This window comes from Chionomys nivalis, chromosome 14 (genome assembly GCF_950005125.1).
Source record: "Chionomys nivalis chromosome 14, mChiNiv1.1, whole genome shotgun sequence".
Classification (NCBI taxonomy): Eukaryota; Metazoa; Chordata; class Mammalia; order Rodentia; family Cricetidae; genus Chionomys; species Chionomys nivalis.
In genome coordinates this window covers 55999634-56024044 of record NC_080099.1, presented here as the reverse complement: position 1 = coordinate 56024044, position 24411 = coordinate 55999634, and the positions used below count along the sequence as shown (strand labels likewise).

The 24411-nt window shown below is 40.0% G+C and overlaps 1 protein-coding gene across 4 annotated transcripts in view; it reads left to right on the top strand.

Moving 5' to 3' along the window:
- The window catches only part of Kiaa1328 (KIAA1328 ortholog), a 265884-nt gene that overhangs the window by 221824 nt on the left and 19649 nt on the right, over positions 1–24411 (top strand). For all 4 annotated transcript variants that reach the window (XM_057788713.1, XM_057788712.1, XM_057788711.1 and 1 more), the window contains one exon: positions 2977–3085. In XM_057788713.1, the coding sequence (XP_057644696.1) occupies positions 2977–3085 (109 nt within the window). The remainder of the gene's footprint in view (positions 1–2976; positions 3086–24411) is intronic.

Sequence of the window (24411 nt, the reverse complement as noted above, 5' to 3'; positions counted from 1 at the left end):
TTTTGCCTCAGGGCTTTTTACCTTCTCTTACTTTCTATCTCTGTGGCTGCATGGCTTCTGGCCCTGGGCGTTTCCTTCATTCTCTCCTCTCTTCTTCCTCACAAGCATAAATGTCTCCTACTCAGTCTCTCTGCCTAGCTATTGGCCATTCAGCTTTTTATTAGAAAAATCAGGTGCTTTAGGCAGGCAAGCTGAAACAGATACAGCACATGTTTTCATAATTAAACACACATTCTTACATCATGAAACAAATGCAGCACAAGCATAACACACCTTTACACAGTTAAAGTAATATCCTGCACGATAAAAAAATGCAACACATCTTTGCCTAGTTAAAATAATATCCACAGCAGTTGACTAATGGGTAGGCAGATAAACCCAGCTACATATAAATAGGAAATGGCCCCATTCATCTTTATAAGCAAAAATTATAGGTGACTTAATATTAAATCAGAATTTATTAAAGGAACAAATATAGTTAAAAACTAACATGTGGCTTTTGAAAACTTAACTTTTAAAAAGCTTTGAGAATTAAAAGAGAAACAAGAAGAAACTTGACCTATACCTGAGAGGCAACATTCTTGGCCTTTTTGGGATCCATACCCTTCAGAATTTGATGGAATCTGTGGTCCTTCTCCCCATATGTATGCAAGTTGTTATGCCTGCTTTTCCAAGGAATCCATACATACCTGATGTACATTCTATTAGATCCTCTGAAAGTCCCTTCCTTCAGTTTCATTAGATATCACTTGTCAGAACTGACTTTAGCAGGAGTATCAAAACAAAAAGACTAGTGTCGTGTTCCAAGATAGTGACTAAAGAATAATTGTAATCTTTTCCTACCAGAAACGTGTTCTTCCCTCCCTGCTCACCCACAAACCCCTTCTTTTTGTCTCTACTTGTTGTCTCTACTTGTTACCTATCTTCATCCCCTGCCTCCATTCTGTCTGTCCTAAATTGTAATATTAAATTCTCTAGCTTTTATTATTTCTGTCCTTGAGTCTACCACCAGGTTCATCTCTCCAGAACAGTTAGGCACAGTGTTGTTGGTGCTAGTTTTCTTTTTCAAACTATCTAACAGGGTGACTACATATCTGTCTAGCAGACCTGAGTGCATTTAATCCAGTGTCACCCTCAATAGCTGTGCAGTGCTGGGCATGCACTTGATCTCCACCTCCAGTTCCGTAAGATGGGGAACAGAAAAGAACCTGAGACTCTTAAAACAACTAATAACTTAAAATACTTATTAGAAAATTATCAAGGTTTAGTCATTTTTAATAAATATTTATTGCTGTGATAAGACACCATGACCACAGCAACTCTTATAAAGAAAGCATTTAATCAGGGTGACTCCCTTATAGTTCAGAGGTTCATCCCATTATCATCATGACAAGGGAGCATGGTGACATGCAGGCAGAAATGCTGGAGCTAAAAGTGCTACATCTTGACCAGAAGTTGGCAGGAAGTCAACTGACTGTCACACTGTGGGAAGCTTGAGCAAAAGAGACCTCAAAGCCCGCCCCCACAGTAACACACTTACACTAACAAGGCCACACCTCCTAATAGTGCCTCTTCCTTTGGGAGCCATTTTCTTTCAAATCACCACATCATTCTTTCCTACAAGAAAGAATAGATCTTCCCTAAATAAGCTTTTAATGAATATTGAGCAGCAGTTTCCCAGAAACCAACAGAAAATATGACAGAATTCTCACAGTTCTCCAAAATAAAGACAAAGATATTTCATGTTGTTGAAAGGTAATAAATATAAAATAAAACCAAAAAGAAAAACTTAAGTAGGACTCATAGAGGCCCACAGAGACTGAAGCGACAATCATGGGATCTACATGGGTCTGTGTTAGGTCCTATGCATATATGTTATAGTTGTTAACTTGATATTTTGTGGGACCCCCTAACAGTGGGAGTGGAGGTGTCTCTGACTCTTTCATGAGCTTTTGAGACACTTTTCCTCCTACTGAGTTGCCTCATGTGGCCTTGTTCTGGAGGCTTGTGCCTAGTCTTATCTCATCTTGTTATGCCATGTTCGTTGGATATCCCTGGGAGACCTGCTTTTATGAAGGGAAATGGAGGAGAAATGGATCTGCTGAAGAGGGGAGGTGGGTTAAGGAGAAATGGGAGGAATAAAGGGAGGGGAAACTGCAGCCAGAACATATTAAGAACAGAAATATAAAACAGGTAGATAGATAGATGATGGATGGATGGATAGATAGATAGATAGATAGATAGATAGATAGATAGATAGAGTAGGTAGAAGGTAGAACCAAAATGAAAGATGCCTCCTTTCAGTACTATCATCATTTTATTTAACATCAGGAAGTGAAAAGTAATGAATCAGAACTTCTTAGAAGGGAACGGAGGCCAGATCAGCCCATCTGTAGAAAGATACATTATTGCTTAGGAATATCCTAGGATCCTAAATGAAGATATGTTACTCAGGTCTTTCACATAATACTTGTTGTAGTCCAAATCAGACTTCTTTAAAGGAAATGAGATATTTATGTCTAATCTTACATGCTTTTAAAGAGACTCCTTCAACTTGAAAGGTCTAGAGATGCAAGGTGCTACAATTTTCTGTTTTGTTTGCAAAAAAAAATAACGTTTTTGTTAATAATGTTAAAGGGAACAGATTAAAACAGCTTACCTTCTTAGACATCTCCACAGTAAAGCTAAATCATGAAAAATATGATGGGCAAATATATCAAAAAACAAAATAACTTCTGTGTTACTGTACAGATGAGTGGGTTTTGTTTGTTTTTAAGTGAGGCAATGTAAATCACTGATATATATGAAAATAAACAACACAAGGAATTTTTCATCTGTCACTGTTCCTTTTCAGGAGGAAAAAACAATTATCTGTTGAGATTTTGGGGTGCTCCAAATGGTCTGCTTTGTTACTTGAAGTGAACTTTTTATTTCTTTTATTGAGTACTCAAATTATTTTCTTTATTGTTTATACAGAGACAGTGACAGCAGTTAGAAAAGATGCATCCACATCTCCTATGGCAACAAGAAGCCCTAAGGACCCCATGACCCCAGCCTCGTCATCATCCCAGCACACTGCCTCACGGTGAGCCTGGGAGACCCTTGACTGGTATTCTCCTTGGGAGAGTGTTTATGAGACCGAAGAAAAGTTGACAGTTTTAGTGCTCTTACTCTAGAGGCACTCATTATACAGCTATAGGTTTGCCAAATTCATTGCATAGTTCTTTTCTCCATATTTGCACTTTCTGAAATGATCATGACAGTTGGCAAGGATTTCCATAGAAACCCAAAGTTTCCTGTCCACAGAAACCGCTTAGCAGCAGGTCCTTCTCAGCTGATCATGGAAGGTAATGTATTTGGTCTGCAACTTATAGACGGAGAATGCGCTTTTCTTTCGGCCATCAAGACTCAAATAATCACATAGAAACTATTAATTACAACACTGTTTGGCTAATGGCTCAGGCATATTTCTAGCTATCTCTTACATCTTAAATTCAACTATTTCTATCATTCTATGTATTGCCACATGGCCATGGCATTACCTCATTTTCTACATGCCTTGTTTCCTTGGTGGCTGGCTAGTGACTGACTCTGCTTTTCTTCTTCCCAGAATTCTCCTAATCTGGTTGCCCCGCCTGTACTTCTTGCCTGGCTACTGGCCAAGCAGCATTTTATTAAACCAAGTGACAAATCTTTACAGTATACAAGTGCATTCTCCCACAGCAACAACTTTGATTAAATTCTGCAAATCACAGTGGATTTGCGATTTGCTAAAGGTATATTTACATTCATTTATACCAGAGACTTTAGAAGAGCTAATCATTTGGCCAGCCATTTCTGTAGAGAAAGAAATAGATTATTTAAAACTTCTTACATCAATATAGCAACTCACATATTAACATATTATACAAGTATTTTATACATACACACACGTGCATCCGTTTCAAAAGGACTTCGTTTATGTTTCCTTGGGGATAAGTTTAGTTTGGGGCACTTAAATACCTCATTATCACATGAATATATATTTTAAGACTTAATTTGTAGTTTAATTGCCTAAATTGTTAGTATCAAGGCTGGTGATTTCAAAGGTATACTCTAAAATATATTCTTTGGTTTATGGTTTTAGAAAGGAAAGAGTTTTAACTCTTTGTTCTCTATAGAGCTATCTTTTATCCAAGTCTCATATAAGTACAGTGACACAGAAGACAAACCTACATATTCTTGAAAAGCAGTATTTGTTCTAAGTATGGCTCTTACTGGCATGCAATGAATTTCTGAAGGCAGAAAGATAAACACCAAAAACAAAAAACAACTGGGAAGTGAATGCTGCAGAGGATAGTAAGTTAGGTTGCTGTCTTGAGTACTGTGTACCCAGAACTGTGCCAAGCTCCTTGACTTGTCATCTAATTTAGTTTTCACACCCTGTAGAGATAGGACTACATTTATCCCCATTTTAAAATTGGGAAACCATGAGTTAAAGAGATTGAATGTCTAAGATCTTCCTTACTTTGGGTTTTCATTGCTGTGAAGAGATACCATGACAACTCTTATAAAGAAAATATTTAATTGGGGTGGCTCACTTACAGTTTCAGAGGTTCAGACCATTATCCTCATGACAGGAAGTATGGCGGCATACACTCAGATGTAATGCTGGAGCTGAGAGTGCTACATCTTGTAGGGAACAGGAAGTCAGCTGAACATCTCCCGAGGGAAGCTTGAGCAAAAGAGACTTCAAAGCTCACCCCTACAGTGATACACTTCCTCCAACACAGGCATGCCTTCTAATGATGCTACTCCCTTTCACAGACCCTTAGCTAATAAAAGACAGGGCCAGCATTTCAGACTCCAAAGTCATTAACTTAAGTAGTGTAATGGCCAACATCACCAGTTCCCCTCCCCCTCCCACTGCAGGGTGACATAATCACAGTGATTAGTTAGTTTGCCCATTTTTCTCCGCTGACCCTCTTTCTTTCTTTTAGTGCTGGCATTTGTGGGATTTGCTAAGTAAACAAATGAGTTATGATTCTGAAGAGTGGAGAGAACTCCCTTTGTTCTGTACCACTTCACATTGGGCTTGGAAGCTTGTACTCATAAGCTTTCCATCCACCCCCATTTGGACTGGCCTAGCTGAGTTAGAAACGGCTAATAGTCTAAATTTTCAGTCTCAGTGAATTCTCTTACTGTTAATATTTAAATGGTATTTTTTTGGTTGGTTAGTTGGAACTAGGCCTCATACTCGAGACTGTGTACGTGGTAGGCAAACAATCCACCCCTAAGCTACACTACAGCACTAAGATGTGTTCTCTAACACAACTTTAATGTATGCGTAAAGGCTGAATTTCAGTTTAGAGGAAAGCATGAAAAGTAGGGATAGAATGTTTCCCTGTGAAGATTTTATAAAACATCCTCGGCATAAATTTTCTGAAGATCAGCATGGTAGATTGTTACAAGCCCTGGTTAAGAGTGCTGCAAATTCTTATATTTACAGATGTTAAGAAAAGGATTATTCATCTACTGGTCCTTAATACTGCTGATGAGCTAAATAGAGATTCTTAGGAGCTTTGTAAATAATAAGCACTTGACTGACTAAAAGAATATGTAGCACACCCGATTTTATCTTTAGAGGAGTGCACAATGGCATATCATCAGTGTATTATACAAAGTGCAGAGTTGAAGATGATTCAGTCCTGTGAAAATCGGGTATCAGGACAGCACATTTGTGCTTCTCCATCCTTAGAATCCAGAGTATTTGCATCATTCACATTTCAAAGTGTACACTAATCATTTTTATAGACTTTTTCCTTATACAAATTCTGACTCTTCCTTTGAAAAGAATACATTTTAAGCCTTACACACCCTAAATTCCAAGAATGTTTAAGGTTTATGAAAGGCTTGCAAAAGATGATGGCATGTTTCAGTGCTGGGAGAGATGTTTTTCCTTTGTTCTTGGAAAACACCTAAAGTATCCATATCATTCCATGTACAGGCAAAGAAAACAGTCATGGCAGTCATCTTTCCCTTCATGGTATAGGTTTTTAATTGTTTTCTGCTGGCTGTCAATATAATGTGAAATTTTCATTCCCCCATTTAAGATGGGAAAAGTTTGTGGCTGAAAATGTTAACATTTGCATTTTTATTTGTTGATTTATTTAAAGGACAGCCTCTCCTACAGCAATCCATCACTTGGTGACACCCCAGATATGAATAATGTATTGTAGACTTGCGGTTACAATGTGTAATAAGTGCTTGAGACAGTAAAAGAATGTTAACTATGTTGCAAATGTAATATTTATCAACTCATAAAGTTTATTGCTTTTGAGGTTCAATAATACTGACCATAGGACATTAATATCATTTATCTTGATTTTAGCTGGGCAAGTTTGTATGTAGAAATATTCATCTATCTCATGCTAACAAAATAAACATGTAATTTACAGCACAAGTAGAAAGCATTATAGCCTTCCCTGCTGAAAACCATGGCGCTTCTTTCTCTCCATTTTACGTGTGACTCCAGTGCTAGCTGCATACCCCTAAGCTCTCAGAGATGGCAAGGACAGTGGTTATCTTGGTCCAAGAGGCTGTGGTCTCAAACAAAATGATACTGTTCACTTCTGCTTAGTAAGAACAAGAGATCCTGCACAGACCAACCCACCTGGAGGAGCTTCATTTCTTCTCATTGTGAGCTTCTTGTGGATATGTGAGCCACCATGGCTCTGTAGAAAAACTGGGGATGTTCCCGTTGCTCTGAAACTGAATCATTTGATTCTCTTTTATCCATCATGAAGCCAGAGATGGGCAGTTTACCCTTTACTTCTCAAACAAATCATTAGGAACACAAATATTACTTTTTACATGCCACAAATATGTCCTTGTGCACCTTCCCAAACTGGGTACGTCCACTGTCAACAATAAATGAAAAGATAAGTTTCTGAGCACAAAAACCAAAGAAGTTATATTTCTTAACCAACAGCTGTAATTGTGTGCACTCCATTAAGGGCAGAATTTTGTGTTTCCTCACTGTAAATAACCTTTCTGATTATACTTGATGTATGCCAATTTAATCACAAAGTATACTTCCATTAAGCAGATACTTGGAGCAATGTAGCTTTGAATTTCAAGTCTTTTATCTTAAACCATACTAGGAAATAAGGTATTATGTAGCTGTATGTCCTTTCATGTCATATGGTGCATTTCCTACTAAAATGAGGGAAGTACCTTCTGTGCTCCTTCAGAGCAGCAGAAATGTCACTTTTTGAAATACTGATGGAGTTTTATTTCTCAGTTCTGTGACAACACACTGATGATAAACAGAGACTAACTCCAGACCCATGGCTGCAGGATTAATCCATGGTCTCTGAAGTGTAAGGTCACTGGGCCTCTTCTCTGCTCCTCCGTGACTCATTAAATATCAGGGCACTTGCTCTTGCATATCTGTTTTCTTGTGACATACAAAGAGAGCAAAGCAATCCCTGTACATCATGCACAGCAAGAAAATGTGTACACATAGAGTTAGATTTATCTGTTTCTAAAAGGTACTGTTTGTCTTTATATCTTTTGACTTATTTTATTTGTTTTTAGGAAGATTATGAGTTTTTATTTATTAATATTTTTACATTCTTACTGCAGTTTACCCCCCTCCTCTTCTACCACTCCCAACACCTCCCTTTTGCTCTCCCATCCACTCCTCCTCCTTTTCTATTTAGAAAATGGCAGACCTCCCAAGGATATCAGCAAAATATGGCATATCAAGTTATAGTAAGACTAAACACCTCCCCTTGAATTAAGGGTGGGCAAGGCGACCCAATAGGAGGAATAGGGTCCCAAAAGTCAGCCAAAGAGTCAGAGACAGCCCTGCCCCCGCTGTTAGCAGTTCCACAAGAAGACTAAACTACAGCGGTCACACATATGCAGAGTGCCTAGGTCAGTCTCATGCAGGCTCCCTGGCTGTCAGTCCAGTCTCTGAGCCCCATGAGCCCAGGTCAGTTGATTCTGTGAGTTTTCTTGTGGTGTCGTTGACCCCTCTGGACCCTACAATCCTCCTCCCTCTCTCCAGCAACATTCCCCAAGCTCCACATGTTTGACTGTGTCTTTTTATCTGTTTCCATCAGTTGCTGGATGAAACCTCTCTGATGACTTGACTATTGGACTAGGCATCCATCTATGAGTATAGCAGAGTATCATTAGGCATCATTACATTGACTTTTTTTGCCAGTCATGTTTGGTTCTATCCTAGGTCTCTGACCAATCCAGACTTTTAGTCATGGTGCGCCAGGCAGTACCAGGGGTGGGCACTCTCATGGCATGGGTCTGAGGCTGGACCAGTCGTTGGTTGGCCACTTCCACAATCTCTGCCCCACTCTTACCCCAGCATATCCCGTAGTCAGTACGGACTGTAGGTCTAAGGCTGTGTGACTGAGTTGATGTCTCATTCCTCCACTAGAAGTCTTGTCTGTCCACAGGAGATGACCAGTTCAGGCTATGTGTCCCCTATTTCTAGGAGTCTTAACTGGGGTCACCCTTGTAGATTCCTGGCAGGTCCCCTTGTACCAGGTTTCTACCTCATCCTACAGTGCCCCCCTTTTTCAGCCATCTCTTTCAGTACTCTTACCCTCTATACCTCCGCACGATTCCTCATGTTCCGTCCAAGAAATCTAGTATTTCCCCTTCCCAGAGAAATCTAAGTGTCATTCCACTCCCATTGGACCCTCCTTGTTACCTAGCCTTTTAGGGTCTGTGGATTGTAGCATGGTTAGTTATCCTATACTTTACAGCTAATACCCACTTGTGAATGATTACATACCATGTTTGTCTTTCTTGATCTGCGTTGCCTCACTCAGGATGATTTTTTTCTAGTTTCATCGACTTGACTACAAATTTCATGATGTCGTTTTTACAATGTAATACTCCATTGTACAAATGTACCACATTTCCTTTATCCATTCTTTGGTTGACAGACATATATGTTGTTTTCAGATTCTGGCTATTATGAATTATGCTGCTATGAACATAGTTGAGCAAGTGTCCTTGTAGTATGATTGAGCATCGTTTGGGTATATGCCCAAGAGTGGTATTGCTGGGTCTTGAGGTGGATCAATTCCCAATTTCCTGAGCAACTGCCTTATTGATTTCCTTAATGAATACAAGTTAACACTCCCACCAGTAATGAAGGAGTATTCCCCTTGTTCCACATCCTCTGCAATGTGAGCTGTCTCTCGTGATTTTGATCTTAGCCATTCTGACAGGTATAAGATGAAATCTCAGAGTTGTTTGATTTGTATTTCCATGATGGCTAAGGATGTTGAATGTTTCCTTAAGTGTTTCTCAGCCATTTAAGATTCTTCTGTTGAGAATTCTCTGTTTAGATCTGTACCCCATTTTTAATTGGATTATTTGGGGTTTTTGATGTCTAGTTTGAGTTCTTCATATATTTTGGATATTAGCCCTCTTTCAGATATGGGGTGAGTGAAGAACTTTGCCCATTCTGTAAGCTGCCATTCTGTCCTATGGTCCAAAGCTACAGAGAAACCTGTAAACCCCCCCCCCCCAAAAAAAAGATGTGCACCACCACTGTTTAGCTCTCTTGCAGCTTTTAATATTTTTTCTTTGTCCTATATGCTTAGTGCTTTATTATGTGGTGGGGGGATTTTCTGGACCTTTGATCTGGGACTCTGTTCTTTCTTCTTTTCCTGTTATTCTTAGGTTGGTCTTTTCATAGTGTCCCAGGTTTTCTGGATGTTTTGTGTCAGGAACTTTTTAGATTTAACATTTTCTTTGGCTGCTGTATCAATTTCTTATATCTTCTACGCCTGAGATGATCTTCCATCTCTTGTATTCTGTTGGTGATTACTAATGTCTGTAGTTCCTGTTTGCTTACCTATACTTTCCATCTCCAGGAATACCTCAGTTTGTGTGTTTTTTTGAATTGCTTCTATTTCTATTTTCTGGTTTTGAATGGTTTTATTAATTTTCTTCAGCTGTTTGTTTGTGTTTTTCTGGATTTCTTTAAGGGATTTGTCATTTCCTCTTTAAGGTCCTCTAGCATCTTCATAAGATTTGATTTAAGGTCATTTTCTTGTGCTCCACTGTGTTGGACTAGCCAGGACTTACTGTAGTAGGATAACTGGACTCTGGTCATGCCATATTGACCTGGGTATTGTTCATTGTGTTCTTATGGTGGCCTCTCGGTTTGGGGTTATTATCAGTTTAAGGTCTAATTTCTGAGTTTATCTTTGTTAGTTGGATGCTTCTTGAATGTTTTCCTGTCCCCTTGTTTTCTGTTTCCTCTCTGGTTTTCTGACCTGAGTGGCCTGTGGTTCTGGTGACCAACAAGTCTTCAGGTCCAGTAATGTGTCTATGCTGAAATTGATAGTCTACTTGGCCTCTGGAGTTTTGGGTGCTTGCTTTGCTTCTGAGGTTCTGGGTTTCTGGGAACTGGCATGACCTCTGGAGTTTTAGATATCAGAGTGGTCTCTGGGTTCCAGGTACCTGGGGTTCCTAATACTACCATGGCCTCCAATAGAACAGGCATCTTCTGGAGTGGCCTTCAGTAGAATGGGTGTCTTCTGGATTTCCTAATACCAGTGTGACCTCCAGAGCAGGAGTCTTCTGCCAGGGGTTATGAGCTAGGATATGGAGCCCAGAGAAGTGGATATTGTTGGGGGTTGATGGGCAGACTGAAGGGGTATTATTGGGCAGTGGGGAGTATCTTTCCTGGGGTTCCTAGTACTTGCTTGACCTCCAGTACAGTGGGAGTCTTCTGCCTGGAGTTGTGGGCTGGGATAAGAAGCCCATTGATTTTCTTTTTAAACCACAACATGGAAGATTTTTTATTTTGTTTGTTTTCGAGGTACAGAATATGAATGAAGTTCATGGTAACATGTTTCCCCACATGATGATAATGACTAAAAAGTATAAGCAGACACCAATTAAATGTTTTTCTTTCTACTCGAGAGGCAGAAGCAAGTGAATCCGTGTGAGTTTGAGGCCAACCTGCTCTAAAAAGCAAGATCCAGAACATCCAGGGCAACTACACAGAAAAACTCTGTCTCCGAAAGAAAAAAAAGAAGATTGCCATGGTTATGGTGTCTCTTCACAGTAGTGAAACCCTAAGACAATTAGTTAATTATTTATTTAAAATCTTGGTTGTTTGCAGTAAGTCTACAAGTTTAATGTGTTCTGAATGTTTTGCTCTTAGGTGTACTTCTTGCTTAGCTTTGCTTACAAGCAGTTGCACACAGCTAGTCCTGGAGATCATTTTCTCATTGATGCTGGCCAAGGCCTAAAAGTCTTGGGAACCTGGGATCGCATTCCACCAAGCTCATGCTGTAATAAATCCCTCCATCTTTTAGACCATTGGTTCTCAATCTTCCTAGTGCTATGATCCTTTAATACAGTTCCTCATATGGTAGACCCCAACCATAAAATTATTTTTGTTGCTACTTCATAACTAACTATGCTACTGTTATGAATTGTAATGTAAATATCTGATATGAAGGCTATTTGATATATGACCCCTGTGAAAAAGTCATTCTACCCCAGGGGTCACAACCCACAGGTTGAGAAACACTATTTAGACAGTATTTTTATTTTTCCTCAAGTAACTTCACAGGAGAAATCCAGTTACTTTTGATTCCAGATATGATGATGTAGTCTTGAGAATGCTAGAACAACTGATAGCATGTTTGACCTTGACTGTGCTGTGAAAGGGATCAAATGGAAGGTGTCTGAGTTACTTTTCAGTTGCTATGATTAAGACCATGACCAGGACAGTATATAAAAGAAAACATTAATTTGGGGTTGTGTTGTAAGGGGAGCCAGGCCTCCTGCCTGAAAGAGTCACAGCTCACGCCTTTGGCTCCCAGAAAGCCAGCATTTTAAAACTGTCACTTTTTTCCTGCTGTGGCTGAGTCAGGAAAATCTCTCTTAAAGGAGCTGTGGCAAACTGCCAGCAAACAGCAAGAGGCTGCTTTAAACTGTATTTTTTTTTTCGGGTCTAGATTTTTTTTTTCAAGACCTCTCAGGTTTTTTTTAATTAATTAATTTATTTATTTATTAAAGATTTCTGCCTCTTCCCCACCACCACCTCCCATTTCCCTCCCCCTCCCCCAATCAAGTCCCCCTCCCTTGTCAGCCCTAAGAGCAATCAGGGTTCCCTGCCCTGTGGGAAGTCCAAGGACCACCCACCTCCATCCCTGTCTAGTAAGGTGAGCATCAAAACTGCCTAGGCTCCCACAAAGCCAGTACGTGCAGTAGGATCAAAAACCCAGTGCCATTGTTCTTGAGTTCTCAGCAGTCCTCATTGTCCACTATGTTCAGCGAGTCCGGTTTTATCCCATGCTTTTTCAGACCCAGTCCAGCTGGCCTTGGTGAGTTCCCAATAGAAAATCCCCATTGTCTCAGTGTGTGGGTGCACCCCTCGCGGTCCTGAGTTCCTTGCTCGTGCTCTCTCTCCTTCTGCTCCTGATTTGGACCCTGAGATTTCAGTCCGGTGCTCCAATGTGGGTCTCTGTCTCTGTCTCCTTTCATCGCCTGATGAAGGTTAATATTCAGGAGGATGCCTATATGTTTTTCTTTGGGTTCACCTTCTTATTTAGCTTCTCTAGGATCACAAATTATAGGCTCAATGTCCTTTATTTATGGCTAGAAACCAAATATGAGTGAGTACATCCCATGTTCCTCTTTTTGGTTCTGGCTTACCTCACTCAGGATAGTGTTTTCTATTTCCGTCCATTTGCATGCAAAATTCAAGAAGTCATTGTTTTTTTACTGCTGAGTAGTACTCTAATATGTATATATTCCATACTTTCTTCATTCATTCTTCCATTGAAGGGCATCTAGGTTGTTTCCAGGTTCTGGCTATTACAAACAATGCTGCTATGAACATAGTTGAGCATATACTTTTGTTGTATGGTAAGGCATCTCTTGGGTATATTCCCAAGAGTGGTATTGTTGGGTCCAGAGATAGGTTGTTCCCGAATTTCCTGAGAAACTGTCACACTGCTTTCCAAAGTGGTTGCACAAGTTTGCATTCCCACCAGCAATGGATGAGTGTACCCCTTACTCCACAACCTCTCCAGCAAAGGCTGTCATTGGTGTTTTTTATTTTAGCCATTCTGACAGGTGTAAGATGGTATCTTAAGGTTGTCTTGATTTGCATTTCCCTGATCGCTAAGGAAGTTGAGCATGACCTTAAGTGCCTTTCAGGTTTTATATGGACTTAGTTGACCACGTTGGGGCACCAATTGTTGGAGGAGGGCCCGCTTGTTCGTCCCGGCTGCCCAGCTAGCTTAGCCCCAAAATAACCACACAGAAACTGTATTAATTAAAGCACTGCTTGACCCATTAGTTCTAGCCTCTTATTGGCTAACTCTCACATCTTGATTTAACCCATTTCTATTCATGTGTATTCTGCCATGTGGCAGTGGCTTACCAGGAAAGATTCAGCATGTCTGTCTCTGATGGCTCTATGGTATCTCTCTCCTACTCCACCTCTCTTCCTCCCAGCATTCAGTTCTGTCTTCCCTGCCTACCTAAGTTCTGCCCTATCAACTAGGCCAAGGCAGTTTCTTTATTCATTAACCAATACAAGCAACACACAGAGGGGACTCCCACATCAGGGTTGTAATTTCAGAGCGTTAGAGTTCATGACCATAAGGGTGGGGGCATAACAGCAGGCATGGGACTAGAGCAAGAATTAAGAGTTTATGTCTCAGTCCACAAGCATGAGCCAGAGAGAGAGATAACTGGGAGTGGCATGGACTTTTGAAACCTCAAAGAGCTCCTCCACTGCCATCTCCTCAAACAAGGCCAACATCTCCGAATCCTTTTACAGTTCTACCAGCTGGGGAACAATCGTTCAAATATATGAGCCTATGGGGACCATTCTCATTCAAACCACCACAGAGGACTACATCAAAGCTTTGGGCCATCGACAGTTTCTGCACCATTTTATTTCCTGTATCATGTTGCAAGTAACTGTTTAGATTTAGGAGAAGGAAAAATCATGTCAGTTTCCTTCCTGATTGTAAAATAGTCTATTTTGTCTCAACAAAATCCTCAAGTAGCAGCTAATAGAGGACTCAAAGCCTTAACAAGAAACATTTTAATTATATTAATAGTCAAGAGATTATAATAATGAATATTATCATTATTGAGAATCACTAACATTATTTTAGAACTAATAAAATATTTTCAGTTTGCATGATTTCATTTAATGTATAGCAACACCCTATGAGTTAAGTAATAGTACATTTTTATTTGTTAGTGAAGACATGAAATTAATTTAACAGTATAACTGGCTAGGATTACAGACTAAGGAGGTAGGAAATAAGACTTGAATCTACCTTTTATAACTTGGTTTATGTGTATGTGTGTGTACCTGCATGAATTTGTATGTGGACCACATGCATGAAAATTCCCCAGGAGGCCAGAAGAGGATTTTGGATACCCAGGAACAGGAGTTACAAAGGTTATGAGCCATCATGTGGGTGCAAGAACTGAACCCTGAACCTTTGTAAAGCAGTAATAACCACTCTTAGAGACTTAACTCTCCAGACTCTATTACCCCAAATTTCAGTGTTTTGTTTTTTGTTTTTTTTAAGTTTTTTCGAGACAGGGTTTCTCTGTAGCTTTGGTGCCTGTCCCGGAACTAGCTCTTGTAGACCAGGCTGGCCTCGAACTCCCAGAGATCCGCCTGCCTCTGCCTCCCGAGTGCTTGGATTAAAGGCATGCGCCACCACCGCCCGGCTCTACACTGTCTTAAACTAAGACATAGTTAAAAAAAATATAGGCATTGATAAATAAAACAGAAATGAAAAAATTCCAACTCAGGGTAAAAATTATATAAACTTAAGTGCCCAAATTTGCTGTTATATTGTTTTAGAAGGAAGTGATATAAAGATAGAGATATGGTAGAGTTCAGTTATGCACAGCCTCAAAGTTGCAGTATTTCCTTGCATTTTTACTCAGAACCTCATTATTTATTATCTATATTCCTAAGTATTCAACCAGATTGTTTCAAGTCTAGCAGAAGTGATATGATGCTGCTCTTCCAGTGGAAGGCAGGGATGAGGTAAATGGAAAATCCTCAACCACTCCTGGGCTTGTGTTAGTATGAATGGCAAGCTTCACTACCTCTGTATTGTAGAAGATATGATATATAATTATACTGCCTATTATTCATTGAATAGCTAATATATATCAAGTATTATAGTGGGCATATACAGGTATATTAACTTGTGTGTTTATAAAAATGTATTATTATAAAGATTTTAAAGATACTTAGCTTCAAAATATTACATTTTGAAATATTTTCAGATTTTTCAAAATCACTTTCTTAAAATGAGGCCAAGAACTCAGCTTAATTGTATCTGCCTATAGAGTAACAGTTTGTATGTGACATAGTCACATTGCATTAGCCCTGTTTCCATCGTGTCTTATTCATTGTAGTGAAAACAGAAGTAATCAGAGGAATGTGCATGAATTGAGGACAGTACAAAGGTCTAATATGAAAAGAGTGTGTTGACTTTATAAAGTAAATGTGAGGTTATAAATGTGCATTTTTCCCATGTTTAACCTGGAAGGTGAAAGTCGGTCCATTCAAAGGGGTTGTCATTTAGTTGAGTTGGTACCTGGGATTCTCTGCCAGCAGCTGCATTACCCCAAAAACAGTTAAATGCATGGAAATTTTTATTTGTTTGATAAAAAGATACTGTTTTTCAATTTAAAGTTTTCATACTGTATATTTTTATTGTATTCAACTCCTTCCAGATCCTCCTCTCCTCCATAACCACCCAACTTCAACTCCTTCCAGATCCTCCTCTCCTCCATAACCACCCAACTTCAACTCCTTCCAGATCCTCCTCTCTTCCATAACCACTCCAAGTTTATTCTCATTTCTCTCCCTCTTGCTCTTCCTCTCCCTACCCATTTACAAAAACAAAAAAATCAAAACAAACAAAAAACCAATAAGATGAAAAATACTAAAACAAAAAGCCCATCAAAACAAACAAGCAAATATGGAGTCAGTTTTGTCTTGGTCAACTACTAATGGGCATGACGTCTGCTCTGGAGTGTGGTTTACCCAGTGACACTTCATAGGAGAAAACTGGCTTTCCCTGCCCAGCAGGTATCAAGTGCAAATACCTTCTTGGTTAGGGGTGAGACTTTGTGTCCCCCTCTCAGTGCTGGAATTTTGTCTGAAAGGTGCTTTCTCCTTGGAGCCATCCACCACTTCTGACCATTACAGTCTTTCCACCTCCTCTTCTACAAAGATCAGTGAGCCTTGATGGGAGGGGATTGATTGACACCCCCATTTAGGACTGAGTACTCTAAAGTCTCTCACTCTATACACATTGTTCAGTTGTGGATCTGTGTGTTAATAGCTTCTCTGATAAGTGATGTATTGACCTTATATGTAGCAATATGTCATTAAGAGTCATTTTATCAGTGTTCCTTCAGCAAAATAATAACAGTAGGTTCTTCCCCAGATCTCGTCACCTGTCTAGTCTTAAATTCCTGACCACTTCAGCAGTATCAGGTATGGGTTCTATCTCATGGAGTGGGCCTTAAATCCAGTCGTAAAGTGTTTGGTTATTCCCATAGTGTTTGAACTGTTATTGTACCGGTGTATCTTGCAGGCAGGTATCTTGCATTGTTGTAAGTTGGAGAATGTCTTAGTTTGGGCTTCTATTGTTGTGAAAAGACATCATGACCACAACAACTCTTACAAAGAAAACTATTTCATTGGGACTGGTTTGCAGTTCAGAGGTTTAGTCCTTCATCAGCATGGCAGGAAGCATAGCAGCATGCAGGCAGACATGGTACTGGGGAAGTAGCTAAGAGTTCTGCATCTCGATCTGCATACAACAGGAAGTGTATCCTACACTGGACATGGCTTGAGTAAATGTAAAATATCCTCAAATTAAAAACCTCAAAGCCCGCCCCCACAGTGACACACTTCCTCCAACAAGGCCACACGTCATAATAGTGCCATTATAGACTAAGCATTCAAACACATGAGTCTATGGGGGCCATTCCAATTCAAACCACCAGAGAGAGTTTGTAGCAAGGTGATAGTGATGGTTACTTTTCTCCTCTGGTAGCAAGAAGAGTATCTTATAGCACCTTAAACATTAATCAGTAGGGGTCAGCACCATCTCAATTTCTCCATGTTTAATAGCATAAGTAAGTGGTGTCTTCAGCAATAGGGCCTTACCAACAAGTTGTGTGGAGTAACCAATAGTCTTGTACTATTTTTTGTGGGGGGGAGCAGCTCCTGTGGGACTCTTTTGGCCAGTGGCTCAATAAGATGTAACCCTTTCCTGGCACTAGGGGTTTTACTTGGTGACATAAGATGTCTAGTTAGGGTGCTGTCTCCATGTTATATGGTAAATCCATCTAAATTCCTTTCATATATATGTAAAATGAAAGTTCTACCAGTCCCATATGGCTTTTCAAAAGGCTTTATTTTTATTGAAGTGGTTCTCAACTTGTGGGTTATGACCTCCTTGAGGGTTGCATTATCAGATATCCTTCATATCAGATCCTTACATTATAATTCATAACAGTAGTAAAATTGCAGTTTTGAAGTAATAACAAAAGCATTTTATGGTTGAGGTCAGCACAGCATCAGGAGCTGTATTAAAGGGTCACAGCACTGGGAAGGTTGAGAATCACTGTTTTAGTGTTAGTTGTCCCACCCCATTCTTTCTCTCTACTCTGCCCTCCCATCCTCCTAATCTGGGCTCCTCTTTGTCTCTTTGTAACGCTATATTCTATGTCCCCTTCTTTGGGTTTCCTCATCCCCCTTGTCATGATGAACCAGCCTGTCTCCATATTAGGCTTAAAGGCCATCTTATAGTAAAGACAGACTAGGCTCATTCCTGTTTATGGTTGACCCTCTGTTTCTCAAGGATTGGGCCATGCCCCACCTGTAACCTTAACTACAAATGGTTCTGTACTGCCTGTTCCAGGAATGGCAACCATACCTTTGTTTCAAAAGGTTGTTATGACTACCTTGTTATGATCACCTTGTTATATTCTGCTTCTGTAGCCCTACTTATTTTCCCACCAAATCCCCCATTTTGAAACCCCCTTGCCTTGAGCTTTAAAATCCCTAATCTTCCCCCTGTCCATTGCCAATCTCTTGAACCCTGCCTTTAGGGAGACAGCTACATACTACACATTTTTTTTAAAAGCTTGCTTTAATTAATTTGGCCATGATGATTTGGGTCAGTGGTCTTTCTCCTTGAATCTTTGGGATTAACTGTCCCTTATTATAGATACCTAACTTCTATGATTATTCAAAATTAAGTACACATATCAAAAACTTAAGAGCTACCATCCTTATATAAAAGCAAATGTGATATTTATCTTTAGGTCTGGGTTATCTCAGGATAATTGTCTCTAGCTCCATTCATTTACCTTCAGATTTCATTTTTCATAGTAGTTGAATAAAATGCTATTGGGTAAATATATCTGATTTTCATTATGCAGTCATCAGCAAATGGACAGCTCCTGTTTTGATTGGATCATGGTATGCTGATGCAATAATTCTCACTTGTAAATCCCATTAGTACCTCAGTGTCGTGGTGCATACATGGGATGTGAGCACTCAGATGGCCTGAGGCAGGAGGGTTTTAAGTTTGAGCCCAGATAGAGATACATAGCAAGAACAATAAATTGCTTCTTTTCTCATAATTTTGAGCAAATACCTGACAAGAATCAACTTAAGGAGGGAGGGAGTGGGTTATTTTTGCTCAGTGTCGTTGCAGCTGGAACATGAAGCTACTTGTGTGCATTGAGGCAGTCAGGAGACAGATGTGTACATGCTCAGTTGAAGTTGTTTTCCCTTCTTATTCATTTGGCGACCCAGCCCATGTTGCTGACAGACATATTCAGGATCTTCTACCTCAATTACATTTCCCTAGAAATACCCTTATAAACATACTCAGAGGTGTGCCTTGATGATTCCCTAGGTGTTTCTTTATGTAATAAAGTTGGCAAGAGAAATTAGCCATCACAAACTCCATTTCAAAAATAAAATGTTGTGATCACCCATATCTCTTTGTATACTTGCTTTATAGAATAAGGTAAGAAAATGAAGCTAATCGGCTGATTATCAATACTAAAGGAACCTCATTAGGACATTGTTATCATGGGAATAATGCCCAGCTTATATTTACTAGTGACAGGACATGCTACAAAGTCCAGACTGCACAGTGAAGACAAGATCTTAAGTATTTTATTCCTCACAGTTTTATGCCGTCCAAATGTTCTATAACCATCATACATTGCCAATATGTTTTGTAAATTTTTGTTTGTTTCCTTACTTATTTGTTGCCATGCCTTTGCTTTGTGGTACAGGCTGGCCTCAGATTTGCAGTCTCCTACATCAGCCTCTCAGGTGCTTAGATTTCAAGTGTGCATCTCCACGTACAGCTTTAAAAAAATATTTAAAATGAAAGCAGAAGGTGCACATTTGTAGGATGCAAGCACACTTCAGAATTTTACACTCTGTAATCCCAAGCGGTTGCAGAGTAACTAAGGGTACCTTGGCCTATGTGACATAAGCATTCCATCTCTTTGTTAATCCAGAAATAGGTGAGGGTTGTGCTTTCTGTGGTGTGTCAACTCACCTCTGAAAACTGTAATTAGTGGCATCTTTTCCATATCGCAGCTCTTGCTATCATTTCACAGTTTTTAGTCTCGTGAAAGAAATGCAGTTTGGAATTCTTCATCTGTTTGAGATTACCATATTCCCTTAACTTCAACTTTTAAGAAACTTCTTTTGAGTACCTCTAACTGTTCTAGGAACTTTAATTCCTTTGTAGAAAATTGCTTTATATATGTTACATTCACCTCAGAATCATGAAAACATAAACCTCCAAGAGGCAATTATAGGACACCTAAGAGCCCTGTAACACCTGGGTTTATAGGCCTGGGCTTCAATGCTAGTGTTGCAGTTTCGAAAAATAATTTTATCTAATTTATAAAATGGGAATAATAACAGCTCCCTTATAGACATGTCATGATGATTAAGCAAGATAGTATATATAAAGTACTTCACACTATTCCGTTCCATGTTAAATGCTCTACACAGAGTAACTACCATTATAGAACTTCCCAAGGCCCATAAGCCTGAGAAACCTGATGTGATTTCAAGATTTAACCTAGCACAACATTAGGAATATGTTTAGGCTCAACTCTGAGGTGAGCATTTGACTTATTTGTTTTGTTTTGTTGTCATTTGGCTTTGGGTTGATTTTCCTAAGAGGGTCTTCCTGTGTATCCCAGATTGGCTTAGGACTTCTGATCTTCTTGCCTTAACTTCTCAAGTGCCAGAATTTCAGGCAAATACCTATACCCAAAATATGATTTGTTTATATTTTGGCCTTGCAACAGAAGTATAAAGATAGCTATGTTGGACACATCCAATATGCTAAAATCCATTTTAGTTTTGTTCTGTGCTGTGGGGAACAAGAATTTTCAGGAAGCCTGGAACAATGTGTGTTCATGATACTGGCCTTACTATCAAATGGCATGAATAGTACCACTGCAAAGGTGGTTTAAAGACGATCTTAAATGACCTGCCTTAGCAGGATTTTTCAGGTATTATAGGGAGATGTCACCATTAGTAAAAGTACTTCCCATACAAGTAGGAGGACATGAGAACACACCTACAGCCAATAAGCTATATCAAGCAAGGTAGAAGGCTAGTGTAAACACCCAAGGTTGTGCTCTGATTACACATGTGTGCCATGGCACTTGCACATGTCATACATAAAGAAAAAGATAATCTTTTGTTCATTTTTAATTATTTTTTATTTTACATACCAATCACAGTTTCTCCTCCCTCCTTTCCTCATGTTCCCTCCTTCACCTCCTTTCTATTCCCCCCATCAACTTTTCAGAAAGGGTAAAGCCTCCCATGGAAGTCAACAAAGCATGGCATATCAAGTTGAGACAAGACCAAGCTCCTCTCCCTACATCAAGGCTGGATGAGACATCCCAGCATAGGGAATAGGTTCCCCAAAACCAGAAACTGGCTATACTAAGTGATTCCTTATTCCAAGAAGAAACTCATTTGGACTGCTCCAGCCCCCAAGAAGTTAAACAACTACAGTAGTCACTGCTAAGTGTCCCATTGCCTCAGTGGCCAGCCAAGGGTTAGTTAGCAAAGCTGAGCACTTGCCCTGTTAGAAACTCCAGTGTCATTGGGCATTGACTCATTGGACATAGGCCAACTCCCTCAGCATCCTTACAATGAGGGCAAGCAACTGCCTTAGCAACAATGCTGAATCCACCCATGCTTGCCCTGCAATAATTAGGGAAAGTCTCTTCCTCAATGCATGATCTTGAGGCTAGCTACTCTTGTGAAATCTGTTTCACCCTCGCCTATATTTGGAAGCATCCAGAAGAGTCCTACAGTTCCAGAAATGTAGCTGCCTCAGGTCTCAACCCCTGCCAACACCTATATTTACCCTGAAGTATCAAGGCAGCATTCCTTCCTCTGTGGTGGCTTTGGAACTAGATGTTAGTGCAAAAAGCTTTGGTATCACTCTAGCTTGCCCCAAGAGCAGGGAAAGGATGTATCCATGTCCTTCAACTATATGATTGTAATCTACAATGCCACAAGTATCAATCCTATCACAGCTTTCCTCATGTAGCTGAGAGATAATTCCAACAAGCTGTGTAGCTCCAGAACCATAGATAACAGTCAAGGTGCCAGCACCAAGTTTATTTAAACCACAGCACCTACTGAAGATCTTCTCCCGCATTCCTCACCACAAAGGGTATGGATATAAGCACTATAAGCCCAAATATTAACGCTGTATTTTCTAAATGATCTAAGATATATCTTCTCTAGAGCTCACAGATTGTAGATCACGACTACCAGCACTATAAACCTCAGTACTAATTGCATTTGATATACTGACTTAGTTTGGATTTCTGTTGCTGTGAAGAGACACCATGACCATGGCAACTCTCATAAAGGAAAACATTTTATTAGTGCAGGCTTACAGTTCAGAGATTTGGTCCATTATTATGGCAGGAAGCATGGCAGCATGCAGGCAGACCTGGTGCTGGAGAAGGAGCTGAGAGTTCTGCATCTTGATTTGCAGGCAGCAGAAGCAAACTGCCACACTAGGCCTGGCTTGAGGATATAAAACCTCAAAGCCAGCCTCCATGGTGACACATTTCCTCCAACAAGGCCACACCTAATAATGCCACTCCCTATAGGCCAAGCATTCAATCACATGATTCTATGAGGGCCATTCCTATTCAAACCACCACATTCCACTCCCTAACCCCCATAGGCTCGTAGCCATAAAATAATGCAGAAATGCATTCAGTCCAGCTTCAAAAGTCCCCATAGTCAGTAACAGTTTCAAACTTGTTTAGAAGCCCAAAGTTCAAAGTCTCTTCTAAGATTCGTGCAATTTTAACTTTAATCACTTATAAAATCAAAATTAAAAAAATCAGGTCATCTAGTTCCAGCATATAATTAAACAGGATCTATATTACTGTTCCAAAATGAAGGAAAGGGAGAATAGTGAGGAAATACTGGACCAAACCAAGACCGAAAACCAGCTGTGTAAAGTCCAAACTCTGCATCTATATGTCTGATGTCAAAGTGCTCTCCAACCCCTTGTTGGCTGCAACACACTTCTTTCTCTTGGGCTGGTTCCACTCTCTCATAAGCAGCTTTCCTTGACAGGTATCCTTGACTGGCATCAACTAAATTTTGCTGTCTACAAGGCAATCCAGGCTTCACCTTCACAGCTTCACACAATGGCCTCTAGGCCTCCATACAGGGACACCACTGACATTTTTCTGTCTTCAGGGGTTTCCTTAATCTGTTTATCCCCTTGAACACAGGATTTAGCTCTATACCACTTCTTGGTGTCCTTTTTCTCTTCAATCTGTACATTTTGTATTTTTCCTAGCTCCACTTGATATTTTTCATTATAAGATCTTCATAAGAGTGAACACTAACAACCATACAACGGAGTCTATACTGGGCTGTTTTGAGGTTTTTCTCTGCCAACAGAATTAATTCTGTATTTTCCACCTTAGCCTCAGGTACACATCCCCAGCAAGGGCAAAAAGCAAACTCATTCTTTGCCAAAATGTCACAAAGACAGTCTCTAGTCCACATACTAACATTCTCCTCTGAAACCTCTTGAACCTCTTTGGAGAGATAGGGGACACTGGCATTGCTGTAATGCTCAGAGATGAACCTCATAGCCTGGGCTGTAGTTTTCCTTCCTTGCTCCTCTTGAGAGCTTTCCCAGAACTGACCTTCTCCACTGTGTGCTGTACCACAGCAGACCCCATCTATTCCTTCCCCACTGTGTACTGCACCACAGCAGACCCCATCCATTCCTTCCCCACTGTGTGCTGTACCACAGCAGACCCCATCTATTCCTTCCCCACTGTGTACTGTACCACAGCACACCCCATCCATTCCTTCTCCACTGTGTGCTGTACCACAGCAGACCCCATCCATTCCTTCTTCTCTGTGTGCTGTACCACAGCAGACCCCATCCATTCCTTCCCCATTGTGTACCACAGCAGACCCCATCCATTCCTTCTCCACTGTGTACTGTACCACAGCAGACCCCATCCATTCCTTCTCCACTTGTATAAAAGTATTTCGGTGAACAGCAACTGAGATGCACACTGTAGGCTACAAGGTGTTGACTTTGACTCAGACAAGATTTCATGGCAGGATTGTAACATGCCATCATTACTTTAGTGCTATTGTTTGTATCAATATGAACATTTTAATTTCACAGCCTGCAGATTTCATGGATTTATGTGTTCTCTCTGCTCCTGTTTATTCATACAGAGAATATACTGGGTTCACATTTCTTTTAGATTAAAAGAAAGTACAGGTGATCCATTTGAAGTACCCAGACAACTTCAGATCTAAAAAGAGAAATTGTTTGAGAACAAAAATAATTCTTTTCAACTAATCTAGGTGAGTAGGGCTCTAAGGATCACAAGAGGGAGAAAGCTCTTCCCATTGTGAGTGCTGTCTCACTCTGCACTGTGGTCATGAACTCTTAAGGGAAACATAGACTCCTAAAGTATTGGAAGATCAAAAACTTCATACTGTGGCCAAGATAATTTTTTACCTAAACAATGCTGATGTGAGAGAAAATTTTAATCTATCTTCTTGCAGCTGTAAGAATTGTAAGAAGAAAGAAAGAAACGTAGTAGAGAAAGCGGTGTAGGTAAGTAATGTCTAGACAGTTCTATAACAGGCATGGTAGAGAAAAGCCAGACATTATTGATATTGGATATTTTGTTTAAGTGAATTAAAAAAAAATGAAACAAAGCCTGTGTGATGGTTTGAAAGAAAATAGCCCCCGAAGGGAGTGGCACTATTAGGAGGAAGTGTGT